Source organism: Ahaetulla prasina, chromosome 11 (genome assembly GCF_028640845.1).
Source record: "Ahaetulla prasina isolate Xishuangbanna chromosome 11, ASM2864084v1, whole genome shotgun sequence".
Classification (NCBI taxonomy): domain Eukaryota; kingdom Metazoa; phylum Chordata; class Lepidosauria; order Squamata; family Colubridae; genus Ahaetulla; species Ahaetulla prasina.
In genome coordinates, this window is record NC_080549.1 from 6,392,707 (window position 1) to 6,412,969 (window position 20,263).

The 20,263-nt window shown below is 44.8% G+C and overlaps 1 protein-coding gene across 1 annotated transcript; it reads left to right on the top strand.

Moving 5' to 3' along the window:
- The first annotated feature begins 3,537 nt into the window (after window positions 1-3,537).
- Window positions 3,538-19,243, top strand: ATP1B4 (ATPase Na+/K+ transporting family member beta 4). The gene is made up of 8 exons (XM_058196788.1): window positions 3,538-4,080; window positions 5,748-5,910; window positions 9,974-10,102; window positions 10,981-11,088; window positions 12,181-12,377; window positions 14,325-14,381; window positions 16,851-16,943; window positions 17,797-19,243. The coding sequence occupies exons 1-8, from the start codon at window positions 4,018-4,020 to the stop codon at window positions 17,956-17,958; spliced, it is 972 nt and encodes a 323-aa protein (XP_058052771.1). The 5' UTR covers window positions 3,538-4,017; the 3' UTR covers window positions 17,959-19,243.
- Window positions 19,244-20,263: the final 1,020 nt, after the last annotated feature.

The following is a 20,263-nucleotide window of genomic DNA, read 5'->3' on the forward strand; positions in this document are numbered from 1 at the left end:
AGACAAATTCCTTGTGTGTCCAATCACACTTGGCCAATAAAAAATCTATTCTATTCTATTCTATTCTATTCTATTCTATTCTATTCTATTCTATTCTATTCTATTCTATTCTATTCTATTCTATTCTACATGGAGAATAGAATAGAATAGAATAGAATAGAATAGAATAGAATAGAATAGAATTTTTTATTGGCAAAGTGTGATTGGACACACAAGGAATTTGTCTTTGGTGCATAGGCTCTCAGTGTACATAAAAAGACAAGATACATTCATCAATAATCCTAAGCTACAACACTTGATGATAGTCATAGGGTACAAATAAGCAATCAGGAAACAATATCTATATAAATCATAAGGATACAAGCAACAGTTACAGCCATAAGTGGGAGGAGATGGGTGATCGGAATGATGAGAAGATTAATAGTAGTGCAGATTTAGTAAATAGTTTGACAGTGTTGAGGGAATTATTTGTTTAGCAGAGTGATGGCGTTCAGGAAGAAATTGTTCTTGTGTCTAGTTGTTCTGGTGTGCAGTGCTCTGTAGCGTCGTTTTGAGGGTAGGAGTTGAAACAGTTTATGTCCAGGATGTGAGGGGTCTGTAAATATTTTCACAGCCCTCTTTTTGACTCGTGCACTATTCAAGTCCTCAATGGAAGGCAGGTTGGTAGTTCTAATTATCCTCTGAAGTCTGTGTCTGTCTTGTTGGGTTGCAGAACCAAACCAGACAGTTATAGAGGTGCAGACGACAGACTCAATAATTCCTGTGTAGAACTGGAACAGCAGCTCCTTGGGCAGTTTGAGCTTTTTGAGTTGGCACAAAAAGAAAGAGTGGTTGGATGGCTGGAGGTCCAGATGGAAGTCAGTGAAATAATTTGGATCATTTTGCCAAATCTCAGATCTGGATTTCAATGGACTTAGGTTGTTGTTGTTGTTATTGTTGTTGTTTTAGAATAGAATAGAATTCTTTATTGTCCAAGTGTGGTTGGACACACAAGGAATTTGTCTGTGGTGCATAAGCTCTCAGTGTACAAAAAAGATACAAGTGATAAATCATTTCCCCTATAGCGTCATTAGCTTGCCAATTTCCACTCATTTAACTGATGATTTAGTTGGTTAAAGAGAGCAACTCAACTCTCTAAGCCTTATCATATTCTTTTAATGACCCCATAATCCCTTGCGGGGTGGAGTTTGGGCAACTGAATGGAGCTGAGTGTTTACTGGCCAGATGCCCTTCCTGTCGCCAGTGTGGAGTTTTATTTCAGCAGATATAGTCTCATTGTGCCCAGAGAGAGAACTATCTGCGTTCTACCTAGGATCAAACTCACAGCCCTCTGATTATGAGGTGAGAGCTCCACCTCTGGGCCACCGCACCACTTAAACTCTCTGAGCTTTATGACTAGTTTAAAGTTCCCAGAATGCTCTGGAGCAGTGTTTTTCATCCTCTGGTCTTTGAAGATGTGCGGACTGGGGAATTCTGGGAATTGAAGCCAACACATCTCCAAGGTCCAGAAGTTAAGATAACACTTGTCTGGAGAAATGCCTACTACGTAGAGCAGTCTGGGAAAACTCCGCTAGTTCTTGGCTCATAGTTAACTGCTATTGATGGAGCATGGACAATTTTCTTTCAGGCAGTTCATAGTTTTACCTGAGGGTTGCCAAGAAACAAATCAAACAGATCACATGATGTACAACAGGTAAAAGTGGAGCAACAGGGACCACACTTGGAATACTGCATCTAATTTTGGTCATCACGATGCAAAAAAGATGGGGAGACTCTAGAAAGAGTGCAGAGAAGAGCAACCAAGATGATTAGGGGGCTGGAGGCTAAAACATCTGAAGAATGGTTGCAGGAATTAGGCATGGCTAGTCTAGTGAAGGAACTATGGTGCTGGAGAAGACTCCTGCGAGGTTCTTCGACTGCAATGCGATCCAACCGGTCAGTCCTAGAGGAGACCAACCCTGACTGCTCTTTAGAAGGCCAGATCCTGAAGATGAAACTCAAATACTTTGGCCACCTAATGAGAAGGAAGGACTCCCTGGACAAGAGCCTAATGCTAGGAAAGATGAAGGGCAAAAGAAGAAAGGGACGGCAGAGAAGGTGGTGGCTGGATAGAGTCACTGAAGCAGTTGGCATGAGCTTAAATGGACTCCAGGGGATGGTAGAGGACAGGAAGTCCTGGAGGAAAGTTGTCCATGGAGTCGGAAACGACTTCACAACTAACAACAAATCTAGTGAAGAGCAGGACCAGGGGAGACATGATAGCAGTCTTCCAATATTTGAGGGCTGTCACAGAGAGGAAGAGATCAAGGTCAACCCATTCTCCAAAGCACCTGAGGGTAAAACAAGAAGCAATGGGTGGAAACTAGTCAAGGAGAGAAGCAACCTAGAACTAAGGAGGAATTTCCTGGACAGTTAGAACAATTCATCAGTGGAACAACTTGCCTCCAGAAGTTGTAGGTGCTCCAACACTGGAAGTTTTTAAGAAGAGATTGGACAAGCATTTGTCTGAAATGGTATACAATTTCCTGTCTAAGCAAGGGGTTGGACTAGAAGATCTCCAAGGTTCTTTCCAAGTCTGTTATTCCAATTCCAATTCTAATATCAATGACTTCAGAGGGCAAGGGACAAAATGAGCGCCATGATAGACACTCATGGGCAGGGTGAGAACAACTGAACTGGTATTAATTTAGATTACATTCAACGTAAGATAACATCAGAGAACCTTTGAATGCACAACAGGTGCATTTCTAATTTTCCTAGCAGTGGCTATATTTCAGGATGTTTCAGAAAGAATGGATGGATGTTTCAGCCCCTAGAGATTTACAATCTAAAAAATGAAACATGAAAAATGAAAAAAGCACAGTTGGCAGACGAATTCTGGGAGTTGACGTCCACAGGTCTTAAAGTTGCCAAGGTTGGACATCCCTGGTCGAACGCTTGGCTCGTTCAGCTATTGTCCGAAGAGCCAAAGCAAGGTGAGATACCAAGATGCATGCCTTAGCATTAGATACCCCTAAATTGGGGGATGAGGAGGGCACATTTCATGCCACCAGGAACCCAACCGGAGTACCAGAGGTGGTATTCAGCCGGTTCGCACCGGTTCGGGAGAACCGATAGGGAAAATTTGACCTGGTATGCCGAACCTGTAGCGACCTCTGGCTGGCCACGCCCCTGCTCCGGTCGCCCAGTCACCGCTCGCTCACTTCACCTGCCCAACACTCACTCGTCCCGCCCATCCCAGGGACCACCCAACTTTGGCATTGTGCCGTGAGGCCTCTGGCTCTCCACTGAGGTTCTTCAGATGATTTGTGGAACCTTAGACAGCTGGGAAATTGACCCTGCAGAATCCCATCCGCTCAGCCTGAATGAGCACAGAGGGATAAATATAGCCAAACCTGATTCCCTGAACTTTCGAGAGCAATCAAACAAAGTCTCCACGGTCCAGTCCACCCAATCGTGACTGACAGGAACATGTTTACTCGTACAGGCTCTGCTCTCCATTCAAGTCCAACAGTGTCACAAACGGTCCAAAAACTGATCCCAGGCTTGCCTAGAAAGAATCAGGATAGGTCTTTGCTCTCTTAGAAATGTTCTACTCCAGCAAACTCCTGAGCGTACCTCAATGGTCTTTGACGTACAGGCCCTTGAACTCTTATTTAGCCTTGAATTGCATGACGTCACTTGCCAGAGGAAAGCAATCTTCGTCTTGACAACTGGCCAATTGCATTACTCCCCTGCCCTGGGCAACACTGAAAGACCAACAGTTGTCACCTGGCACCAGCAGCAAAGAAGTCCCCAAGTTTCAACCGTCAGTTTTGGGGCTATTCTCCCCACATTCCCAGCAAACGACTTGAATCTGCTTTCTATACGTGAGGCTGGATGGTTTCCATAAAGAAGTTCGGTTGAACTTTGTGGACCCGGTAGAAGTGGCTTTAATTCCGGAGCGGGCTTTTCATATTAGTTCTATTTCCCCTTTGGCGTTCTTTGTTTTTGTTTTGTTTTCGTTTTTACAAAGCAATGGCTAACAAAGACACCTCTGGAGCTGCCACAGATCCTCACGCGAACCAACTCCAAACCCCGGTAAGTTAACCTGATTCTCTTTCGGTGTCCCCAATTGCTAAACTTAACAGAGGGGAGACCTGTGTCCAAACTGCACTAACCAGGTTTATCTGGGCTTAGCAGATGCCCCTAGTTTCGAATATTTAGAAGGAGGAAAGGAAATTTTCTTATTTTCTTATTTAACTATTTTTAACACACGGCGTTTAAATTAGATTTTTAAATTTGGTGCTGAATTTTAAAATTTTTCTGGATTATTGTTGTTTTATCTGCTGTACACCACCCTGAGTCTTCGGAGAAGGGCGGTATAAAAATGTAAATAATAAATAAATAATAAATAAATAAATAAATAATAAAAATACGAAGGGTTGGGCGTAATTAGGCAGATGGAATCGTTGTTTGTTAAAGGATAGAAAAGCTGTGGTGGATTGTGGTTGTTTTCAACAGGAGGGAATAATGAAATCAGAGTCCAAAATATGGCCATTTTCTTTGAGGCATATAATAAACTGGGCCTTCCTGGATTTAAGAGTTCACAATAGAATCGTGGGATAGAATCAAAATCTCATGAAGTTATAACACCTTGGTAAGGCCACACTTGGAATATTGCATTCAGTTTTGGTCGCCACAATGTAAAAAAGATGTGAAGACTCTAGAAAGAGTGCAGAGAAGAGCAACAAAGATGATTAGGGGACTGGAGGCTAAAACATATGAAGAACAGTTGCAGAAACTTCATATGTCTAATTTAATGAAAAGAAGGACTAGGGGAGACATGATAGCAGGGTTCCCATATCTCAGGGGCTGCCACAAAGAAGAGGGAGTCAAACTATTCTCCAAAGCACCTGAGGATAGAACAAGAAGCAATGGGTGGAAACTAATCAAGGAGAGAAGCAATTTACAACTAAGGAGAAATTTCCTGACAGTTAGAACAATTAATAAGACTTGCCTGCAGAAGTTGTGAATGCTCCAACACTGGAAATTTTTAAGAAAATGTTGGATAACCATTTGTGTGAAGTGGTGTAGGGTTTCCTACTTGGGCAGGGGGTTATCGGCCGAAGAGGTTATAGAAAAAATGCTTTTAAAAGAAAAAAAAAGACTCTGATGATTGCACGACTCAGCTGCGCATGGTGGGGTGGGCAGGGATTTTTGCTACTGGTTCTTCGAACCACCCGCCACCATCGCTACCGGATCAAGCAATCCGGTCCAAACCGGGAGCATTTCACCCCTGCCTCAAATTTTTATGTAGGTCTACTGTGTATCCCTGAAAATAAAACTCTGTCTTATGTTTATTTTGAACCCTGAAATAAATGCTTGGCCTTATTGCCATATGCTCAAAAGCCCCGATTGGGCTTCTTATCAGGGGAATGTCTTATTTTGGGGGTATCTTCCCTCATTTATTTGGGTATTCAGCAGCTCCTGAGTGGCCCAAACCTTCTCATACTGTCTCTCTCTCTTTCAAACTTCCTCCCACTTTGAAAAAGATTTTCGATAAGGAGCAATGATGACACAATGGAAACTTCCCACCGTCGGGTGCTTATTTCTGACAAATGGAATTATTTTACTAGGAAGGAATGATGGACCAGAGGGGCGGGGGGGAGGGTGGGGGGTGGGAGGAAGAAACGAAAACAACCAGCAAAGTCGGCCAGAACATTTCGCTCAGGGTGTGTGCGAGGTTTGCTTTGTCATCATTCCAGGAAAATAAGGATGAAGAGAGACATCAGCTGGATGCAGAAGAGGAACAAAAGAAAGAACGAACGATGGGCAAGAAAACGCGAGGCGAAAGGATCAAAGAATTTAAAACTTTCATTTGGAATCCAGACACCCGGGAATGTTTGGGCCGGACCGCTCGGAGCTGGAGTAAGTGAAATTTATCAATCGTCATTTAATTTCCTATTGAGATAAGGATGAAAGTTGTATCAATACTGCATTCCTGTGCATGATGTTGCTTTTTTAAAAAAAATAGAGCGGATGAGAAACCTAACATTTGCAGTGTAACACCGGGAATCCATGGGGATAAATATGGAGCAAACTTGGCATTTATTTCGGTTATGCAGATATTATTAATTTGTTCCTGCTAAGCCAGCATAGGCGCATTTCTTGCTTTGCTTCACCTGTCTTAATAAAATGAGTGGATTCACTTAGTGAGCTGAAGCACAGTTTTTAAAAGCATCATTTGTACGGTTGCAACTTCGGTTTAAGATACTGAGTGCCAAACTGCTAGCCTTCATTTATGGCTTAAGCAACAGAGACGATTAAGGGACTGGAGGCTGAAATATATGAATAACGGTTGCAGGAACTGGGTATGTCTAGTTTGATGAAAAGAAAGACTACGGAGGACATGATAGCAGTCTTCCAATATTTGAGGGGCTGCCACAAAGAAGAGGGAGTCAAGCTATTCTCCAAAGCATCTGAGGGCAGGACAAGAAGCAATGGGTGGAAACTAATCAGGGAGAGAAGCAACCTGGAACTAAGGAGCAATTTACTGACAGTTAGAACAATTAATCAGTGGAACAACTTGCCTCCAGAAGTTGTGGATGCTCCAACACTGGAAGTTTTTAAGAAGATGTTGGATAACTATTTGGCTGAAGTGATGTAGGGTTTCCTGCCTAAGCAGGGGGTTGGACTAGAAGACCTCCAAGGTCTCTTCCAACTCTGTTATTCTATTCTAATTCCAAATTGGTACTGATTTTTCATAAAGGGTATAAGGTTTCTTGCTTGAGCTGTGGGTTGGACTAGAAGACCTCCAAGGTCCCTTCTAACTCTGTTGTTCTGTTCCGTTACTAGTGTGCTGTAAAAATGCAGCCAAATATCGTGTAAAATGTATATAATAAAAGCACAGTTAAGTGCATCAGGCTAGAAACTAAGTTGGCTACGGAGATTCTCAGTCCTCCAGGTCATGGTTGTCCCAAGGTGGCAACTGGACTTTCTGGTTTTTCTTTGAAGATGTTTCGCTTCTCATCCAAGAAGCTTCTTCAGGTCACCTAGAACCCCCTTTTTTCTCAGTGCCTTTGTGACTTTCAACAGTCGTTATGCTAACCGTCATAAGTCGAGGACTGCCTGTATTTCTGAACTGAACTGTTCTACTATTAGGGGTTATTAAAAACGCCATTGTAACGGTTGTAAGTTAAGGATTACCTACATGCTCCACATCTCCCTTCCTGTGAAAATAACAGAAGGATGAAAATTTGCATTCCAAATATTTTGGATTTGATTCTCCCGTTTTTGTTTTTTTTTAAATTTGCATTTATATCCCGCCCTTCTCCGAAGACTCAGGGCGGCTTTCACTATGTCAAGCAATAGTCTTCATCCATTTGTATATTATATACAAAGTCAACTTAATTGCCCCCCCAACAATCTGGGTCCTCATTTTACCTACCTTATAAAAGATGGAAGGCTGAGTCAACCTTGGGCCTGGTGGGACTTGAACCTGCAATATTGCAGGCAGTTGCTGTTAATAACAGACTGCATTAGTCTGTTGAGCCACCAGAGGCCCAATTTAAGCCAGCTCTGCCTTTTGCTACAAGCAGGAGCAGTTAGCAGAGACAGATAAAGAATTACAGGAAGAAGACTTACAATTGTTCATTTAGTGGCCGTTCGCAGTTAGGAGGGCGCTGGAAAAAAAATCCCTCGTGACCGTTTTTCACTCTTACGACCGTTGCAGCTTCCCCATGGTCTGTGTGATCAGCATTCAGACGCTGGGCAGCTGTCTCACATTTATGACGGTTTCATGAGATTCCCCCTTTGCCACAAAGTCAACGGGGAAGCCGGATTCACTTAACGACCGAGTTAAAGGTGGTCCTCGACTTACAACAGTTCACCGAGTGATGTTTCGAAGTGACAATGGCACTCAAAAAAAAAAAAAAAAAAAAAAAGGACTTAGGAGCGTTTTTCATACTTACGACCGTTGTAGATTCCCCATGGTCGTGGGATCAAAATTCAGATGCTTGGCAAGTGTCTCGCATTTATGACGGTTATGCGGCGTCCTGGGGTCAGGTGATCCTCTTTTGCGACTTCCTGAGTAAGCAAAGTCAATGGGGGGGGGGAGGGGGAGAACCAGATTCCCTTCACAACTGTGTGACTAAGTTCACAAACCACAGGGGTTCACAAAATTCACGGAACAAATGTCTCGCTTAGCGACAGATGTTGGGGACTCGGTTGTGGTCGTAAGACGAGGATCGGCTGCATTCACAACCACAGGAGTTCACTTGTGAACTGTGGTAAAATGGAGGGGGGGGGAGAATTCATGGAACAAATGTCTCGCTTAGCGACAGATGTTGAGGACTCGGTTGTGGTCATAAGATGAGGATTGGCTGCATTCACAACCGCAGGGTTTCACTTGTGAACTGTGGTAAAATGTGTGTGGGGGGGGGGCAAATTCACGGAACAAATGTCTCGCTTAGTGACAGATATTGGGGAGTCGGTTGGGGTCATCAGACGAGGATCGGCTGCATTCACAACCGCAGGAATTCACGGAAGAGCTGTGGCAGGAAAGGTCATAAAACAGAGCAAAACTCGCCCAATAACTGTCTTGCTTAGCGACAGAAATGGGGAGGTGTCCGTTGTGGTCGTAAGTCGAGGACTCCCCGTGTCCCAATTCCACGGGCCCGTGTGTGCCATTCCGTGCCTCGCCAGCAGCATCCCCACTGCTCCTCCTGCCACGCCGGTTCTGCCGTGCTGTGTTCAAAGAGAGGCTCTCCCCCCCGGCTCTTCTTGACCCCACTTCAAAGAAGCTTGCGGATCCAAATTAAGTTTTGTTTCTCTCCCCCCCCCTCAGCAGCTCCCCCTTCCCTCCCCATGTCCTGTCCCCATGGCCGGCCGGTTTGTTCCCAGAACTCAAAATTCCCCTTAATGTAAACACCTCAGGAACGCAGAAGCCAAAAGTCACAGCTGTGCTCAAAGCCTATCCTGGAAAATGCATTTGGGTCCCCGCTGGGAAATCAAAACACGCCAAGAACCCTCCACAGGATTTACTTTCAAGCATTATTATTAGTAGTAGTATTAGTATTAGTATTAGTATTATTTTTAAAGAAAAAAAAGGCCTGAGACGAAGCCTTTAAGGGAATAAAAGAATAACGGAGTTGGAAGGGACCTTGGAGGTCGTCTAGTCCAACCCTTTGCTCAAGCAGAAAATTCCAGACAATCTCTTTTTAAAAACCTCCAGTATTGGAGCACCCACAACGTCTGGAGGCAAGTTGTTCCGCTGGTTAATTGTTCTAAATGTCAGGAAATTTCTCCTTAGTTCTAGGTTGCTTCTCTCCTTGGTTAGTTTTCGTCCGTTGCTTCTCCTCCTGCCTTCTGGTCCTTTATCGGTGCAGGAGAAAGCAGGCAGTTCTCTGCCCAACTGGAACAAAGAATAATAAGAATTGGAAGGGACCTTGGAGGTCTTCTAGTCCAACCCCCTGCTGAAGCAAGGAGACCCTATACCATTTTAGACAAACGGTTCTCTGATTTCTCCTTAAAGACTTCCAGTGTTGGAGTATTTACAACTTCTGGAGGCAAGTTGTTCCACTGGTTAATTGTTCTACCTGCCAGGAAATTTCTCCTTAGTTCAGGGTTGCTTCTCTCCTTGATTAGTTTCCGTCCGTTGCTGCTTGTCCTGCTCTTGGGTGCTTTATCGATGCAGGAGACAACTGGAACATAGAATCATTAAGAGTTGGAAGGGCCCTCGAAGGTCTTCTAGACCAACCCCTGCTCGAGCTGGAGACACTGTATAAGCCACCCAGAATTGTTTTTGCAGAGCCGGATGGCTACAGAAATCAAATAATAATAACAATAAAAATAAATAATAAAATATAAATATAAAAATGAAATAAAAATAAATCGTTCCAGACAAATGGCTGTCCAGTGTCTTGTTGAAAACCTCCAGCGATGGAGCACCCATAACAAGGCCATCAGTTAATAGCTCTTCTCTTTCTCTCAGGTCTGATACTCTTTTTTTACGTCGCCCTGTACACCTTTCTGGCTGGCATGTTCATATTCTGTATGTACGTAGTCTTGATCACGCTGAGTCCCTACACGCCGAGATATAGGGACAGGGTAGCTCCACCAGGTAAGTGCTCCAGTGAGGTTTGTTAAGGGGTCCATTTGAGGGGAAGGCATCAAGGGTGCGCAGAGACTTAAGAGCGGAGGGGATACGTGGTGGCGCAGTGGTTAGAATGCCGCATTGCAGGCTAACTCTGCCCACTGCCGGCAGTTCGATTCGCACCGGCTCGAGGTTGACTCGGCCTTCCATCCTTCCGAGGTCAGTCAAATGAGGACCCAGATTGTTGGGGGTGGGGAGCAAGATGCTGACTCTAAATTGCTTAGAGGGTATTGTAAAGCATCGTGAAGCGGTATATAAGTTTAAGTGCTATTCGTAACTCTGCCCACTGCCAGGAGTTTGATCATGACCAATTCAAGTTGACTCAGGCGTTACCATCCTTCCGTGGTTGGTAAAATGAGGACCCAGATTGGTGTGTGTGTGGGGGGAAGATGTTGACTTTGTAAACTGCTCAGAGAGGGCTATAAAGCGGTATATAAATGCTACTGCTATTGCTAACTACGCCCACCACCTGGAGTTCGATCCTGAGCAGTTCAAGCTTGACGCAGCCTTTTCCATCCTTCCGAGGTCAGTCAAATGAGGACCCAAATCGTTTGGGGGCACGTCGCTGATTCTTTAATCTGCTCAGAGAGGCTTCTAAAGCGCTATGAAGCGGTATATAAGTCTAAAATATTATTGCTATTGCTATGCTGGCTAAAATTAGGGGCAACTACGATGTGGGATTTACAAATTGGGTACTAATTCATCGTCCTTGTATCTGTCATGTTTTAGGGGAAGAGTTGGCCAACATCATAGGAAAGGATACTTTGGGGATGTTGATCTAAGAAAACAGCCCTATTCTGGTGTTTTTTTTTAAATTTTTTACCTTTTTAAATTTATTTTTGCAGGAGTTACGATTAGACCATACGTAAAGCAAGCCTACAACATCGCTTTCAGAGTTTCCGAGCCTAGTTCGTGGCAGCCTTATGTGGACAACCTGGAATGGTTCTTAAAAGGTGCCTTTCCTTTCTTCCTTTGTGTAACTCTTTGATCTATTTGTTGTCTTGTGTTTATATTTTTTTTTCTTTGCCTCCAAAAAGTTGCAGCAGCATTTCTTTCCTTCCTCCGTTCCTGTTTTGATTCCAAACCCGACAATTCCATACGGTAAACAAAAACCAATTTAACCAGGGGTGAAATGCTACCGGTTCGGACTGGTTCAGCCAAGCTGGTAGCGATGGTGGCAGGTCAGGGGTGAAATGCTCCAGTTCGGTCCGGAAAGCACGTAAAAAAATGCAAGTAGAAAAATAGGGACCAGCTTTGCTGGGAAGGTAACAGCGTTCTTTGTGCCTTTGGCACTTAGTCATGCCGGCCACATGACCATGGAGACGTCTTTGGACAGCGCTGGCTCTTCGGCTTTGAAATGGAGATGAGCACGAAAGTCTTAGAACCAAATCCACAATGGACATCTTCCCTACCAGCGGGCCTGATTCTGAAAAGAGAAGGAGCTTTTTTTGTCCTGAAAAGCTGTTGTGGCCTGTCAGCTGCCAGCCCCTCAGAGGCGACATCGGAATCAGGATCAGCATTAAGGCAACCTGAGAACTTCTAGGGGGAAGAGGGAGTGGAGCTGTCAGAGAGAGAGAGACAGAGGCAGAGCCTGGGCCATCTGTCAGCCCTCAGATGGAGAGGCCCCCAGGTCTGGAGGTGGCTGATGAGGAAGAGGAGGAACAGATGGGTCCAGTGCCTGCCATGTGGATGCGCAGAAGGCAGAGGAGAGGAGAGCAGTGGAAATCTATGGGCCGGTCCTTGGGATGGAAGAGCCACTGCTGCTAGCGAAGCCCCGCCCTAGCTCTGGGGATAAAAGGCAGGGGGCGGAGATGAATAGATGTGGCAGACAATTATTCATCTTCCCGCCGGACGGACTTGTTAGCCTGCGGTGAGAGAAATATTTGCCGAGGCTGCCGCTACTCTTAATAAAGGAAACTTTTGAGTTCACTTCAGAGGGTTTGTTGTGTTTGGGGAGCTGGTCCGGAGCAAAAGCCCAGCGTTGAAACGCCTTGAAACAGTAAGAGTTACGTTATGGTGCCTCAAACTTTCTCTGTTGCCTTTAGAGTACGATGACAAGGTTCAAGAAACCAGAAACATCCCATGCACCCCGGGCTCATATTTCGTGCAAGACAGCGACGAAACCACAGTGAAGAAAGCTTGCCAATTCAAGAGGTCCCAATTGATGATGTGTTCCGGAGTTCAGGATCAAACCTTTGGATATTCAAAGGGGCAGCCTTGCATATTGCTAAAGATGAATCGTGTACGTCATTTGATACTTGCTTACATCCTTTTGGGGTTGGGGGCAGTGGTGGGATTCAGCCAGTTCGCACCCCTTCGGGAGAACCGGTTGTTAACTTTCTGAGCAGTTTGGTGAACTGGTTGTTGGAAGAAATCATGAGGGCAGAGAACCGGTTGTTAAATTATTTGAATCCCACCACTGTGTTGGGGGACGGATGTATTTTAGAGGTTTTGATCCTCAGGTCTGATGCTTGCAGTGGGTCAAGTCAAGCACGCAGGTGAAGCAAGGGAGAAGGAACAGTGTCTTGACAGAATAACAGAGTTGGAAGGGACCTTCGAGGTCTTCTAGTCCTACTCAAGCAGGAGACCCCCATACCGTTCCAGACAAATGGCTAGACAATCTCTTCTTAAAAGCCTCCAGTGATGGAAGCACCCACAACTTCTGGAGGGAAGCCATTCCACTGCTTAATTGTTCCAACTGTCAAGAAATGTCTCCTTAGTTCTAGGTTGCTTGTCTCCTTGATTAGTTTCCATCCGTTGCTTCTCGTCCTGCCTTCTGGTGCTTTATCGGTGCAGGAGACAGGGAGACAGCGAGCAGTTCTCTGCCCAACTGGAACATAGAATAAGACGGTTGGAAGGGATCTTGGAGGTCTTCTAGTCCAACCCACTGCTCAAGCAGAAAGTACTATACCACTCTGGACAAATGATTCTCCGATCTCTTCTTAAAAGCCTCCAGTGATGGGAGCATCTCTTTTGGAGACAAGTTGTTCTACTGGATAATTGTTCTCACTGTCAGGAAATTCCTCCTTAGTTCTAGGTTGTTTCTCTCCTTGATTAGTTTCCATCCATTGCTTCTTGTCCTACCTTCAGGTCAGGGGTGGGCTTCAAAAATTTTAGCAAGGGGTTCTCTGCCTAGTTGCTGGGTGGGCGTGGCCATGGTGGGCGTGGCTTAGTCAGCCTCCTGCATCACAGCAGTGGGGGGGCGTTTATGCCCTCCCCGGGCTCCGGAGGCTTTTCTTGAGCCTTTGGGAGGGCAAAAATGGCCTCACCAGGCTCCAGAGACCCTCTGGAGCCCCTTCCCGAACTTCCAGTAGGCCTGTTTTTTGCCCTCCCTGAGCCTCCACGCATGCCCTGAACTTACCTGCATCCAAAACGGGCTGCATTGGGGCAGTGGTGGGTTTCAATTTTTTTCATTACCGGTTCTGTGAGCATGGCTTGGTGAGCGTGCAGGGGAAGGATACTGTAAAATCTCCATTCCTTCCCCAATCCAGGGGAAGGTTACTGCAAAATCCCCATTTCCTCTCAATCAGCTGGGACTCGGGAGGCACAGAATAGATGGGAGCGGGGCCAGTCAGAATTTTTACTACCGGTTCTCTGAACTACTCAAAATTTCTGCCACCGGTTCTCGATAACTGGTCAGAGCCTACTAAAACCCACCTCTGGCGTGGGGACTCCTAGGAGGGGCAGGGTGGGGTGGGCAGGGCCAGCCAGGAGTGGGGTTCGGTGGTTCTCCAAACTGCACAGAATCTTAGCTAGAGGTTCTCCCGAACCCCCAGCAGCTCATACCTGCTTCAGGTGCTTTTGAGAATAGCTTGACTCGGGGAAGCAATTCTGAGAGTTGGGAGTCCAACCACCTTAACGTTGCAAAGTTTGAAAAACACTGACTTAAATATTGTGTTATCGCAACTCAGGTGGCAGTCTTAAACTTGCTTCTTCTAGATATTGGGCATTCTGCTTGGATGCGGCGCTTTAAAAATTTGGTGAAGAAACTAAAACTAAAACTGGGTAAGGAGAGATTGAGGCAGGCTGTGTGAATGGTTTTGCAGCCCTTGAAAACAAAGCAAATAGGAAGTTCAAAGCACTTGCGCTTGTTGTTTTTTTTCGTTTTACCTGCAGCAAAATGGAGTTTGGAAGATCAACGTGTTTTTAAAGGAAATTAAAAAACTCTTGGTTTTGTTTTGTTTTGCAGATTATCGGGTATCAGCCTGGCTACGGCACTCCAATCACTGTGAGTTGTAAAATCCAGGTAAATTATCTTGATTTTATTGGTCTCATTTACAAATTTGCAATAACCAGATATTCTTGGCAGCCAAACTCTTGAGCCAAACCTATCCAACTTCCCTACTTTTTTTCTTTTTAACGAGGCACAATTTTGACATAATACTGCGAGCAGCAAGAGGTGGTTACCGTTTAAATCAGATTTTATCAGCTTGGGAACTCCGCCGACTCCGACATGACCTGTGTTTTAACACACAGAATCATCTATTGCAATATCCTTCCTGTAAAAGACTACTTCAGCTTCAATCGCAATAATACAAGAGCAAACAATAGATTCAAACTTAATGTCAACCGCTTCAAACTTGATTGCAGAAAATATGACTTCTGTAACAGAGTTGTTAACGCTTGGAACTCATTACCTGACTCCATAGTCTCTACTCACAATCCCAAAAACTTCAACCAAAAACTGTCTACTATTGACCTCACCCCATTCCTAAGAGGCGTGCATAAGAGCACAAAAGTGCCTACCATTCCTGTCCTATTGTTCCCGTTCATTATATCAAATTAATATAGTTATTGCATACTTTTACTTATATATATATGTTTTTCTTTTATGATGTGTTGTTGTTTTATGTCGATGTTTACTTATACTGTTGTGACAAAATAAAATAAAATAAAAATGAAATGAAGAACAGCTCTGGTTTAGCTATGACATCCTTGGAGTCCACAGATCTTTTCTGATCAAGGCTCCCTTAACAAGCAGGAGGCAGGAATTGATCCTGGCAAAACCTCTTTTATTTGCACGAGTGTGAATTACCTTCATTCACAGTCAGCAAGGTTTGTCCAAAGAGTTTTTCAAAGGAATATTTCTCAACACACCTTATCTCACTTGGCAAGCTGCCACGTAACTTGCTTCCAACCGCAGTACAAGGCAAAACTTGGCACAGAGTCTCTCAGAGTCAAGGAACGGATTGTTTCCTGCAAAAGCCCCCTCCCCATTCACTCCTCTTTTGTTTCCTGTGGGAGGGGCCAATCATCTCGAAGGTGTGGCTTTACTCCTGAGTCGACCCTGCTTTCTGAGTTGTTCTTGTCTTCTGGCAGCTCTGTGCATGCGCACACTGGGAACAGGCTCCAGCTGCTCCTCTGCCTCGCTGCTATCTCCCTCTCTGCCTCCGACGCAGAGCCCTCATCCGAGCTTTCCCCAGCCCACAGGACCAGTCCCCAAACTCCTCACTGTCTGACTCTGCTGCCAGCTCTGCCAGCTGCCGGCGGGCCACAACAAGGTAGTCCTTGACTTACGACTGCAATTGGGACTCGAACTTCAGTCGCTAAGCGATGTGGTCATTGAGTTGTGCCCAATTTTACAACTTTTGCCCCCCCCTTTTTTTTGCCACTGTCTATTTCAAGGCCAAGGATCACCTTTCTCCCGATAGGCAATAATTTCTGCAGGATTTTTGGCAGGGAAAACTGGACAACACCTGCCCCATGTTCCTCGATTGACAACAGTTCATTTAGTGACCGCTTGAAGTTACGACGACACTGAAAAAATAATGACTTATGGGTGTTATTCACACCTACAACCATTGCAGCATCCCCATGGTCACCCGGTCAAAATTGCCATGCTTGGCAACCAACATGGCTTAGGGCCCGGGTACTTACGGGACCGCCTGCTGTTACCTGATGTCTCCCACCGACCCGTACGCTCACACAGAGGGACTTCTCAGGGTGCCGTCCGCCAAACAATGTCAGCTGGCGGCCCCCAGGGGTAGGGCCTTCTCTGTTGGAGCTCCCACGCTTTGGAACGAACTTCCCCCTGGTTTACGTCAAGTGCCTGATCTTCGGACTTTTCGCCGTGAGCTGAAAACGCACCTATTTATTCAAGCGGGACTGGCTTGAAAGTCTTAAAAAGTTTTATTAAATTTTAATTGGGGCCATTTATAATTTTATGATTTTAAATTGTTTTAAATTTTCGGCCATTTGTAATATGCTTGTTTTAGTTTTGTTTTTAATGTGTATATTGCGGGTTTTTTAATATTTGGCTGTACACCGCCCTGAGTCCTTCGGGAAGAGGGCGGTATAAAAATCTAATAAAATAAATAAATAAATAAATAAACTCATTATTTTTGATGGTCGCAATGTCCTGGGGTCACATGACTTCCTTTTGCGATTTTTTTTTTTCTGACCGGCAAAGTCAACGAGGAACCCAGATTAACTTAACCACCACGTTACTAATTTCAAAGCTGCAGTGATTCACTTAACAATTGTGGAGGAACGAGGCAAAATTCAGCTTAAGGACCGTCTGAGCAATAGAATTGTTGGCCACAGTTGCGGTCGTTAAGTGAAGGACTGCTTGTAATCCAAAATACTCAGGACACTTTGGAGAAGGGAAGGACAATTTTTATACCTGGATAGCGTGCCTAGCCGGTTTCTATTAACAGAGTTGACTCTTGCCGATTTGTTGCGCATGTTGGCGTAATTATTCTGTTTTGAATTGCAGAAAGGCGATCAAAGTCACCTCCAGTCACTAGACTTCTTCCCAAGCGAGACCTTTGAACCCATGTATTTCCCTTATTATGGCAAACTGACGCACGTAAGTAGAAATTTAAGTGATTGGATTAATGTTTGTGTGACTAAACCCTGTGGTATTTAGGAGCTCTTTGGATGGAGTTTGAAAGTCCACATTGGCAATCTCCAGATGTTTTGAACTCCTGGAGATACAGTGTATACAATTCTGCCAGCACTTATCCTGCTCTACTGGGGCTTGAAAAATTATTTTACAATTTTGTATCAAGGTTACAATTGTGTTTTGAATGACCTAATATCAGCTCACTTAAGAGAATAACGTATTTTGGGCATGTTGTAAGGGACTTTGGAGGCCTTCAACCTCCTACTCAAGCAGGAGACTCATACCATTTCAGACAGATGTTTGTCCAATAGAGGTAGTCCTTCAGACAGGTGTTTATCTAGTACAATACTCCTTCAGATGTTTCCCCAATACAGGTAAACCTTAGTTGAACGTCCATTCAACTACGATGGCCCTGAAAAACGGACTTGCGACTCTTCCTTGCACTTAATGACCCATTGCAGGGTCCCGCAGTCATGGGATCAAATTTTGGGTGCTTGGACATCTATTTATGGCATTTGTAAGCATCCCAGGATCAGGTGGTCACTATTTGTGATCTTACTGGGGAGCTTCCGATAAACAAAGTCCTTTGGTGGTTCACTTACCAACTGTTCATAAAAGCGGGTGTGACTCATGTAACGAGGCTAAGCTGGTGGAAGTTCCAGTCCCGAGTGTTGTCATAAGTAGAGGACTACCGGCCTGCATTCTCCGTTGGAAGAGCAATTGTCATTGCTGGAACTTTCATTGCTTTCCGTTTTATCGCCGTTCCGAGTCCGACATCAAAAGTCTCGATTGATTAATCCCATTTTTTTTTTCCCAGGTGAACTACACACAACCCTTGGTAGCAATTCACTTCACAGGAATTACAAGAAACCAGACCCTGGACCTTCAGTGCCAACTGAACGGGAAAGGGATTATCAACACCGTTAACAATGACCGGTTTCTGGGACGGATCCTTTTCACACTAACCGTCAACAGCTAAGGCCAGATCTCTCTCCGTTCGGGATCACCCTTTTATGGCAATCAAACGTTTTCCTTGCCGTGGAAGGAGGATGGGGAGGGAAAGACAAAAATAAAAATAAAAATCCAATTGGCCATTCACGTAGCAGCACCAGGAAACTCCAACTCCTATTCTGAGGGATGGGTTTTTTTTGGTTTTCTTTGGAAAAACAAACAAATAAAAATAAAAAAAGAGAGCTCCCAAGATAAGACTACCGAACTCAACATTCAAGCACTCGAAAACAAGTAAAACCCATCAGCCCAACAATTTTTTTTTTTTTTTAAAAAGGATCTTAAACGAAAAAGCATTTCAGTTCTTTGACCCGGGGTGCATCGGAAGGGGATGGCATTTGGCATCGGATGGAAGAGTTTTGCCATAATATCACAAATAATTTGGTTTTATCGTTCTTGTTTTTTTTTTTTTTTTAAATTACTATTTTTTAAAAAAATTTCTCTTTGGGGAAAGAGAACCTTCGCGGTCAATATAGAAGTCGATTTCTGTATATTTTAATTTAACGGGCCAGTATAGGATAGGGATTGTAGGAGAACCAGGCAGCTTTTTTTCTGATTTATTTTTGCAATGTTGGAGATGGATATTCCTAAAGCCATGACTTAAAAAAGAGCCTTCCAAAACCTGTGATTTAACCACCCGTCGAAGTTACAACACCCAGCGGAACGGTTAGTAGGCCTAAAGCGTAATCTTTGACACCACCTCTCCCCAACCACCCAACCATCCTCCCTAGTTATTTTTTGTCCTATTGCTTTTCCGGCTCAATTTAGCGACAGTGACGTCCGCCTAGGCACCATAGGCCTTCTCAATCAAGATAGGTGTTCCCTTAAATAAGAGAGGAAAACGTGGGTTGTTTTTTTTTCATGTTCACCAGCCTTGAATGCCTTAAATCAGGTTTGCAAAGATAAGGCAAGAGGGATGTCTAGGGAGGGGGGGGGCGCCTCTTGTTCTTCCGTCTTGATCATCTCGAGATGTTTGGAAAGCCTTCACCCTCCATACCGTTTTAAATCCCATGGGAAACAAGGACCTCCATGGAAGGCCCACCACCCCAAATGGTTGTGACATCAGACTTGGGACTTTTGTGAGTCGCGTACTTCGACCCGACGTTACGTCCTTGGAACAGGGTGGTAGACATCCGTGTGAACAAGGAGAAACCAGCATTGGGATTTTGCCTGGACTGCTCCCTCGTTTGCCTCCCAACGTTCCTGATGTAGCATTTCAGACTGGGAGGGGAAATGGCTGAGGAAGGCGGTGGAGAGGTGGGCGGGAGGGGGTCTCAGATGCTTGTACCCTGAAATAAAAGGACTGACTTACAGCCTAACAAAAACTCTTTCTGTACTGCTTGTGGGCTCATGAAGGATGGCAGTTGGGAGGGGAAGGGCGGGCTGGGAGGAGGGGGGTCAGCCAGTCCTTGCAACTACCGGTTTGGCGAACCAGATTAAAATTAACATCCGGTTCGTCAGAGCCGGTCCGAACCGGTTGAATCCCACCCGATTGTACCATGGTCTGTGAAAGGACTTGGGGCAAACAATCCACCAAGGTTAGGATTCGACCTTGGAATGGAACCCAAGGGACCTAGAAGTTCTTTTGAGGTCTGTTGGGCCTCTACTCCGTTTTATTTCTTTATACATACCCCACATTTATTTTTATAAATAACTGAAGGGGGTGAACACGCACACAATGCAACTTCCTCATCTTCCCCACAACCACCATCCTAGGAGATGAGTTGGGCTGAAAGAGAATGATATTCCCAAAGACACCCTGTTGGCTTTTAATGCCTAAGCAGGACTAGAACTAAAAACGAAGTCTCCTGGTGATTGGACCGAAGTCCTCCAATAGCTTTGAGGCCTAAGGTGGGACTAAAACTCATTGTCTCCTGCCGATTGGGCCAAAGTCACTCAACCTGCTTTAATGGCTAAAGCAGGACTAGAACTCACCATCTCCTGGTTTCTAGCCCGATGTCTTAACCACTAGACCAAACTGGCTCTTGGGTCATACCAAGGTTAGGATTCCCACCTTGGAAATCCAAGGGACTAGGAAGTTTTTTTTGAACTCCTGCTTTTTTAAAACTTTACTTAATCCCCCACCAAGCTTTCAGAGTTTTCCCCCAGATCTCTTCATTGTAGAGTCAGCACAACTTCTTCCAGATATAACCAACTTTTTGGCGTTCACTTTCAGTAAAAAGTTGAGCTTCCCACCCACCCACGATAACAAAATTCCAAAAGGCAGCAATACAGGAGTTTCCAGTCTTGGTAGCAAAAAACGGCGATGCCTGCCT